Raw genomic sequence first — 9,155 nt, forward strand, 5'->3', positions numbered from 1 at the left:
GCCTCCGCCTCCCGAGTAGCTGGGACCACAGGTGCCCGCCACCACACCTGGCTAATTTTTTTTTGTATGTTTAGTAGAGACGGAGTTTCACTGTGTTAGCCAGGATGGTCTCAATCTCCTGACCTTGTAGTCCGCCTGCCTTGGCCTCCCAAAGTGCTGGGTAATATTCGTGAGCCACCGCACCCGGCCTGCCCAATTATTTTTCAATAGTATTTTCTTGTTTTATTTTCATGTTGCAAGAGCAGTGAATTAAGTACTCATTATGAAAAGTTTGCACAGAGTATTTCCCGTCACCCTTTTTTTGCGCAGTCCTAGCGTTGTGTATTTGGTGTCCTTTTGCACCCAACAAACGACCTCAAGGGATTGTTTCCCCTGGGGCTGCAGAGGCGCTGCGAGTGTGTGGGCGATGTTCTTCTTTTTTTTTTGAGACAGTCTTGCTCTGTCGCCCAGGCTGGAGTGCAGTGGGTGGCGCAATCTCAGCTCACTGCAGCCTCCTCCTCCCGGGTTCAAGCTATTCTCCTGCCTCAGCTTCCCGAGTAGCTAGGATTACAGGCTACTACCCAGTCCGCCACCACATCCAGCTAATTTTTTGTATTTTTAGTAGAGACGGAGTTTCACCGTGTTAGCCAAGATGATCTTGATCTGACCTCGTGATCCGCCCGCCTCGGCCTCCCAAAAGGCTGGGATTACAGGTGTGAGCCGCCACACCTGGGCTGATGTTTTTGTTCTTTAGAGAGCAGGCTGAAGTACTCAAGGAGTGAAATGTCACGATTTCTGTAATTTTTGTTTGTTTGTTTTTTTGAGACAGTCTCTGTTGCCCAGGCTGGAGGGCAGTGGCACAATCTCAGCTCACTGCAAGCTCCGTCTCCCGGGTTCACACCATTCTCCTGCCTCAGCTTCCTGAGCAGCTGGGACTACAGGCACCCGCCACCACGCCCAGCCAATTTTTTGTATTTTTAGTAGAGACAGGGTTTCACCGTGTTAGCCAGGATGGTCTCTATCTCCTGACCTCGTGATCCGCCTGCCTCGGCATCCCAAAGTGCTGGGATTACAGGCGTGAGCCACCGCGCCCGGCCTCAATATCTGTAATTTACTTAAAATATTCCATCCGGGTGTGGTGGCTCACGCCTGTGATCCCAGCATCCCAGCGGTGTGGGAGACCCAGGTGGGAAGATCACTTGAGCCCAGGATTTAAAGACCAGCCTGGAGGCTGGGCACGGTGGCTCAACCCTGTAATCCCAGCACTTTGGGAGGCTGAGACGGGCGGATCACGAGGTTAGGAGATCAAGACCATCCTGGCTAACACGGTGAAACCCTGTCTCTACTAAAAACAAAAATCTAGCCGGGCGAGGTGGCGGGTGCCTATAGTGCCAGCTACTCGGGAGGCTGAGCCATGAGAATGGCGTGAACCCGGGAGGCGGAGCTTGCAGTGAGCTGAGATCCGGCCACTGCACTCCAGCCCGGGTGACAGAGCGAGACTCCGTCTTAAAAAAAAAAAAAAAAAAAAAAAAAAGAGACCAGCCTGGGCTACACAGTGAGACCCACCTCAATGGGTTGAAGCTGATGAGGCGATGTCATGAATTCCTGCGTCTAGATCACAGGACGTGGCCATTCCTTAGATTTCTCCTCCTCTGCCTTTTGTAATAATGAAAAGCATCCCTTAAAAAAGAAGGGACGAGGGAGCAGGCAAGCCCCACTCAAAGCTCCCAAACCCCTGGGCTGAGCTCACCACCTGGTCCCGTCGAGCACCCCTGCCCCATCCTGGTCTCCAGACCCGGGGTCAGCCGAGCTGCTGGCTGCAGGCTTGATGTCACTGTGACCCTGAGTGCCTCCACCCCACCCCAGCCTCCAGACCCAGGCTCAGCCAAGCTGCTGGCCACGGGCCGAGGTGACCATGACCCTGAGCGCCCCTGCTCCCTCCCCTTGTCTCTGCAGTGTCGCCAGCACCGTGAAGCATGCCTTGTCCATCTGGCTCAGCGTAATCGTTTTTGGCAACAAGATCACCAGCTTGTCGGCGGTCGGCACAGCGCTAGTGACAGTTGGGGTCCTGCTCTACAACAAGGCCAGGCAGCACCAGCAGGAGGCGCTGCAGAGCCTGGCTGTAGCCACCGGCCGGGCCCCAGAGGACACGGTGGAGCCGCTGCTTCCACAGGACCCCAGGCAGCATCCCTGAGAGCAGGAAGCTGCCAGCTGCTGATGTTCTCATGACACGGCATCTCCTGGAAACGGACAGGGACACCCTCCTCCATGGCCCTGCTGGGGTGCAGGACACGGGGAGCTAAGTCGGCCATTCCCTGAGGTTTTCTTGGTTTGCTGATGAAGACCCGTGGAAACTCAAACTGAGGAGTCCAGGTATCAGCTTCCTGGAGTGGAGACCAGAGCTCCATGTCAGCTGAGCCCATCCCCATGTAATGTGAAAACAGCCTCTGCGGCTCCCATGCTGGGGGTGCCCACTTCCTCTCTGGGCAGCACCCCAGGGTCCACGGGGAGCCAGAGCTGGGTCCAGTGCCAACGAGAGCTGCTCCCTGCTGCAGCCAAGAGAGCACTCAGCTTCCCACACCAGCCATCGAAGGCCCTGCGGCCCTGGACTGGCTGCAGATTGGCCCTGGGCATGAGGCCACAGAGCAGGGCCGACGGGCAGGGACAGAGGGCCCTGGAAGGAAGGGTCTCCTGCTGCCACAGTGGGCAATCAGAACTTCTCCTCACCTGACCCACCAGGGCTGTGGGCATCCTCAGATTATCCCAGAGTCATCACGAGCCTCAAGCTACAGCATTGCATGGAAATCAAGGGCTCTGACCACGGAGGCCATTCCGTCCCTTCTGTGAAGAGGAAGGCTCCCGTACCCCTTCCACACCCTGGGCTGCGTGAGCCCCCCACTCCAGGGTGCCCTGTCCATCACCTTCTACACCCTGGGCTGCGTGAGCCCCCCACTCCAGGGTGCCCTGTCCATCACCTTCCACACCCTGGGCTGCGTGAGCCCCCCACTCCAGGGTGCCCTGTCCATCACCTTCCACATCCTGGGCTGCATGAGCCCCTGCCCCACTACCCCTTCCCCACCCTGGACTGCGTGAGTGCCCGCTCTGGGGCGTCCTGCCTGTCACTTCCACACCCTGGGCTGTATGAGCCCCCCTACCCCAGGGCACCCTGCCCTCCTACCTGTGGTGGTTTCTAGCCCTGAGGTTGAGGACAAAGCTCTTGTGTTTAACTTGGGAGGAGATGTGTACATTCCTTTTCTTTTTTGGACTCTGAGTATCAGGCACACTATTCTGAGGTCCCTGTGGGGTGAGCCTGTCTGTTCTCCCTTGGAGTCCACTGTTCCTAATCTCATCATCCAGCACCTGTCCGGATTCCCCACTTGAGCCTTGGGCAGGACATTGCAGTGTTGATGGCGATGGCCTGGGTTACATGGTGTTTACCTGGGTGCCATCCTTGCTAAAAAAGGAAGCACCCACACTGAATGTTCTGAGGTGCGTGGTGTGTGTCAGGCGCCCACCCCGTCCCACTCTCCCTGAGGGACAGCCGTCGTGCACAGTGGGGCCAAGGGCCAGCTCAACTCATCCTCCTCAGCATCACGCATCCCAGAGGGTACAGGAGGCCTGAGGAGTGGCTGCTGGAGCTGTGTGTTAAGTAGAGGCTTCTGACCATGCCTGAGCTCTTCACCCCCCATCTCGCAGCCAGCGAATTCCTATGCCTGGTGCAGTCTGTTGCCGGCGAGCCTTTGAGACCCAGAGCTCCAGGGCTTGTCAGAGGCAGCATGGGGCTCCAGTGGTCCCGAGTCTCATGTCCCTGCCTGCTCCATCCCGAGTCTCATGTCCCCGCCTGTTCCATCCTGAGTCTTATGTCCCTGCCTGTTCCATCCTGAGTCTCATTTTCCCTGCATGCTCTTTAGGCCATTGGCGTCTGAGATCACTTCACTGGTTTTCCATTTGGCTTCTCACCTGGGAAATACAAAAATAGCCCCTCCTGAAGATAAAATCATTCAGAAACAGCAATAATTATGACTCATTAGCTACTTACTCAAAAGAGTCTGCCTTGATGGTGGACTGAAATGAGGCTTTTTAACCCACAAGCAACCTTTTTATTTTTTTTGAGACTGTCTTGCTCTGTCACCCAGGTTGGAGTACAGTGGCATGATCTTGGCTCACTGCAGCCTCGACTTCCTGGGCTCAAGTGATCCTCCCATCTCAGCCTCCTGTGTCACTCTAACCACAGGCATGTACCACCATGCCTGGCTATTTTTTTGTTGAGCTGGGCTCTCACTTTGTTGCCCAGGCTGGTCTTGAACTCCTCAGCTCAAGCAATCCTTCCCACTCAGCCTCCCGTAGTTTTGGGAATAACAGGCGTGCACCACTGCACCTGCTCCAGCCACTTGTATAAAACCACTGACCTGTGTGTGGAGGACAGGCCAGGTGTGTGCTCACTGCACTGCGAAGATACGTCATCATGTGACTTTCCCGTTTCCCATTTCTCTTTTTCTGCTTTTCTCAAAAACCAACAGAAGACTGGGTGCAGTGGCTCACACCTGTAATCCCAGCACTTTGGGAGGCTGCAGCTGGCGGATCACAAGGTCAGGAGTTTGAGACCAGCCTGGCCAACAAGATGAAACCCCGTCTCCACTAAAAATACAAAAATTAGCTGGGTGTGATGGTGGGTGCCTGTAATCCCAGCTACTCAGGAGACTGAGGCAGGAGAAGTGTTTGAACGCTGGAGGTTGAGGTTGCAGTGAGCCGAGATCGTGCCATTGCACTCCAGCCTGGGCAACGGCAAGACTCTATCTCAAAAACACTATTAGAAAATGCCCTGGGCCGGGCGCGGTGGCTCAAGCCTATAATCCCAGCACTTTGGGAGGCCGAGACGGGCGGATCACGAGGTCAGGAGATCGAGACCATCCTGGCTAACACGGTGAAACCCCGTCTCTACTAAAAAATACAAAAAACTAGCCTGGCGAGGTGGCGGGCGCCTGTAGTCCCAGCTACTCCAGAGGCTGAGGCAGGAGAATGGCGTAAACCCGGGAGGCGGAGCTTGCAGTGAGCTGAGATCTGGCCACTGCACTCCAGCCCGGGCTAGAGCGAGACTCCGTCTCAAAAAAAAAAAAAAAAAAAGAAAATGCCCTGGAGGTGGCAGAGGGTTGTAGATATGTGAGGCCAACCCCAAGGTGGCCCTGTCCACCTCCCCATTGAGAATGGCTGCCAGGCTTCCACTAGCCTCTGAAGATGACGGTCTGGTGTAAGGAGAAGTGCAGGTGCCTGGTTCTGAGCACTGTGGAATTTCTGGCCGCACATCCTCTGGTGCCCTCCCTTCCACCCGACAAGGAGCTTCCAGCCTGTTTGGATTTCCTGTTTGTGGACCAGAAACACATTTTTCCAAATGATGAGCAAATAGAGTGATGTCCTTTGTAATGCTGCCCTGGGGCCTCTTCCTCATCCTGGCAGAAGCAGCCTGGATACCATGCGACGGCCGACACTGCCCTTGCTCAGGCGTGCCGTCCCTTCCCTCTCCCTCAGTCTCCTCTCCACGCCCAAGTCGGTTTCCAGCCGCTGGTCTTCACGGCATTCCCAGTACAGCCAGGCACCAAGAGGCAATACCCAAGGCCTGGCTTGGCCATGTTAACGATTGTATAGACATATATTTTTAAATAACTTTTATGTAATACTTTTCTAGAATAGTAAGTTCTTGTTAACTGTCACAGATGTGCTTCTAGAAACGTCCCGGGTGGTGTTACTTCACTGAGTGTGTCCATGGTCGTGGTCTGTGCCTTTGTAAACAACACTTGAACCACCTCCCGAATTGGGGCATCTGCTTCCTGAAATTGACACTTAAGAGATGTGCATCTCTCTAACTTTCAAGGAAACTTCCCCACTAAATGGCATGAAAAGGTTTAAATAAAATCCGAGAGTCCCAATTCCTTCTATAACAGTGTTAAAATAATCTGTCTGCCTGGAAAGATGAAAACACTCTTGCACAACCCAAAATGTGTCTTTAATTTGTGAAAAATTAACATGGTGAGTCAAACAGTAATTTTAAAGAGCTGAGCAAAGAATATCATCAGCCAAATAGAGCATTGCTTTGTAGGGTGCCTTTAAACTCCTGGCCACAAAACCAGTGAGCTCTGCTTGCTGCTGCCACGCTCCTGGATGATCACTTAGATGGGTCCGTGGGAATAACAGGCGAACAAGACAGTTCTTGACATCTGTCAAAATGATGTCCTCCTAAGGCCTGGAAGTATTTCATTGCTGGAAGAAGGAAACAAGAATGTCATTCCAGATAGAAATGGACTTCTCTCTCTTGCCCTCGACCGATAGAAATGGACTTCTCTCTCTCTCTCTCTTGCCTTCGACCAACACGGTACTAAGCGGTTTCTTCTTTCCCAATGTATGTGCGTGCCCTGCTGGGGGCCTTACTGGATAGACTGAGAGCGTCCTAGCTCCCCTAATGAATCTGACTAGTTCTCTGTCCTGGCTGAGGATACAGGGGTGGGACATCCACCCTCAGATCCCTCAGAGCAAAGAAACCTTCAGCTTGGCTGTCTCAAGTATTTCTTCCAGTTTCCCTGTGGGCCTCTGATGTTTGAGTGTGATGGCTGCTAGATCCTTAACGAAAACTCAGAAACTTCCAACTCGCAGTCCTTTTTTGTTTTCCATTTCATTTCACTTAACAGCTGAAAGCGGCATTCAGCTGACTTGCTCATTTGAACTGTTCACAGAGTCTGAACTGCCAACGTGGTATTGGAGGCTCCATCTTGTAAGAGGGCCACAGACTTTCCCACATGGGAAAACTTGAAAATTACATCAACAATCGATGTCAGAGCCAAATTACATTTCCTTTATACCAAACAAAACTATGAGAACTAAAAGTACATTGTACAAAATGTTTCTAGTGTTTTGTATGTGACGTATTTCAGTATTTATATTACTAGATCAGTGCTTTCGATTCTGTTAAATAATGTAGCCAGTCGCTGTTAATTCTGCCACCGAGATAAGCTGATACTGTGTAACTAATCCTGTGGACACCTCCTGCTTATTTTTGTCTAAACTAAGCAGCCATGGTAGCAGTTACGATTCTTGCTCAGCAAAGTAAAATAAATGTTAAATATGGACTGTTTTGTTTTCTTCCTTGTGTAGCTCTGATGTTTATGCTGCTGAAATGATCAAGGTTGGCATCTTACTGCCTACACCAGTTTCTAGCAACCTAAAATGAGCAAGAGAAACCAATTCTCCAAAACAAGAGGCTATTTGCATACAGCCAAGGATTGCAATCCAGGCTCAGTCCACAGGCTCATCTGAGAGGCTGGGGCAAGGGCGAGCTTCTGCAGGTGGAAAGAAGTCCATGTAAGCTGTTCTGACACAAAGGTCAGTGGCTACAGGAGCTTGTTGCGGTGGTGGCCTTTGTTCACTGATGGGGCTGGCTGTTGCTAGCAGAGGGTCTTCACAGAAGTGGCTTAACCCCAAGTTCTAGTTGGGAAAGGCCTTTGTGGCAGCTCCTACTACAAACACAAGTGCGAGGCCGCTTCCTCCTCATTGCCTCCAGTGTCGATTTTATTAGGGTTTCACATAAGTGGCAGCATTTGGGTACTCACAGATTTCATGAAGGGTAAAAATGGAGATTTTTGGCCAGGTGTGGTGGCTCATGCCTATAATTCCAGCACTTTGGGAGGCTGGTGGGTAGATTACTTTAGGTCAGGAGTTCAAGACCAGCCTGGCCAACATGGCAAGACCCTGTCACTACTAAAAATACAAAAGTCAGCCAGGTGTGGTGGTGCACACCTGTAATCCCAGCTACTTGGGAGGCTGAGGCAGGAGAATCACTTGAACCGGGGAGGCGGAGGCTACAGTTACCCAAAATTGTGCCACTGCACTCCAGCCTGGGTGACAGAGCAAGAGGACTTCTCAAAAAAAAAAAAAAAAAAAAAAAAAAACCCAGGTGCAGTAGCTCACGCCTGTAATCCCAGCATTTTGGGAGGCCAAGGCGGGCAGATGACGAGGTCACGAGACCGAGACCATCCTGGCTAACATGGTGAAACCCTGTCTCAACTAAAAATACCAAAAATTAGCCGGGCGTGGTGGCAGGCGCCTGTAGTCCCAGCTACTCCGAAGTCTAAGGCGGGAGAACGGCGTGAACCCAGGAGGCAGAGCTTGCAGTGAGCCGAGATCGCGCAACTGCTCTCCAGCCTGGGCGACAGGCGACAGAGCAAGACTACGTCTCAAAAAAAAAAAAAAAAAAAAAAGCTTGGGTACCCACAGCAAGCAGCATTTCATTCTGGAATGAAAAAATCACAATACCCATCGCCCTTTTTGTGCCCTTGATCAATTCTTGTCACATTTTACATTTTCCCATTTCAGGCCCAGTAAATGCGGATGTTTACTGTCTCTTTCCTGAGATTCAGATTATCTAAAAGCATTTTTCTGTGAGTTTTCAAGTCAAGAGGATAACCTAACATACGGAAAGGGAACTAATTACTCGTTTTATCCTCTTCTGGAATGTTCGGAATCCATGGGTTTTGAGTGGGGCCTTGGGAGTTGGGGAAGCACCATACCCAGTGAGTTTGCACAAGCACTTTGAGGACCCACTGCCAGTGTCAGCTTTAAAATCACATTGTAAAAGCCGGGGTGCGATGGCTCACGCCTGTAATCCCAGCACTTTAGGAGGCCGAGGCAGGCAGATTACTTGAGGTCAGGAGTTCGAGATCAGCTTGGCCAATGGGGCGAAATCCCGTCTCTACCAAAAATATAAAAATTAGCCAGGCGTGGTGGCGGGCGCCTGTGGTTCCAGCTACTGGGGAGAATCCCTTGAAGCCGGGAGGAGGCTGCAGTGAGCCAAGTCTACGCCACTGCACCCCAGCCTGCGTGGCAGAGCGAGACTTCGACTCACAAACAAATATATAAATAAATAAAATCACATCGTAAGAGCTCTCCCTGCCCTGTTTTTGGGTAAGGTTCAGAGTTAAACTCCGAGATGAGCCTTTACAAGACGCACAGACCTGAGGCGCCTCAGGAGGTAACTAGCAGGTAAATGGAGCGCGCTCCACCCACCCGCCACTAGCGGTCCCAGCGGTCAAGGGGATGGAATACGGGCGTCCAACGCAAAGGCACTCCGATCGCAAGCCTTGCCACAGGCGCGGGCTTCGCTACCGGGAAAGTCCCGGTCGGATTCCGGA

The 9,155-nt window shown here is 52.2% G+C and overlaps 1 protein-coding gene, 1 long non-coding RNA gene and 1 pseudogene across 8 annotated transcripts in view; 2 read left to right on the forward strand and 1 right to left on the reverse strand.

Moving 5' to 3' along the window:
- Positions 1-2,953, forward strand: part of SLC35E2B (solute carrier family 35 member E2B) — a 40,500-nt gene extending 37,547 nt beyond the window's left edge. For 5 of the 6 annotated variants that reach the window (XM_033228729.1, XM_033228728.1, XM_033228727.1 and 2 more), the window contains one exon: positions 1,936-2,953. In XM_033228729.1, coding sequence (XP_033084620.1) covers positions 1,936-2,173 — 238 coding nt within the window. In that variant the 3' untranslated portion in view covers positions 2,174-2,953. The remainder of the gene's footprint in view (positions 1-1,935) is intronic. The other variant, XR_004441145.1, reaches the window with a different exon arrangement.
- Positions 2,954-3,055: 102 nt separating this feature from the next.
- Positions 3,056-6,041, forward strand: LOC117093448 (annotated as a pseudogene). The gene is made up of 2 exons (XR_004441146.1): positions 3,056-4,796; positions 5,108-6,041. The product of XR_004441146.1 is annotated as an uncharacterized LOC117093448 (transcript).
- Positions 5,959-9,145, reverse strand: LOC117093449. The gene is made up of 2 exons (XR_004441147.1): positions 8,979-9,145; positions 5,959-6,234 (listed from the first exon to the last, which is right to left on the reverse strand). It is a non-coding gene; the product is annotated as an uncharacterized LOC117093449 (long non-coding RNA).
- Between the last annotated feature and the right edge of the window lie 10 nt (positions 9,146-9,155).

This window comes from Trachypithecus francoisi, unplaced genomic scaffold, assembly GCF_009764315.1.
Source record: "Trachypithecus francoisi isolate TF-2019V2 unplaced genomic scaffold, Tfra_2.0 Lachesis_group12, whole genome shotgun sequence".
Taxonomy (NCBI): domain Eukaryota; kingdom Metazoa; phylum Chordata; class Mammalia; order Primates; family Cercopithecidae; genus Trachypithecus; species Trachypithecus francoisi.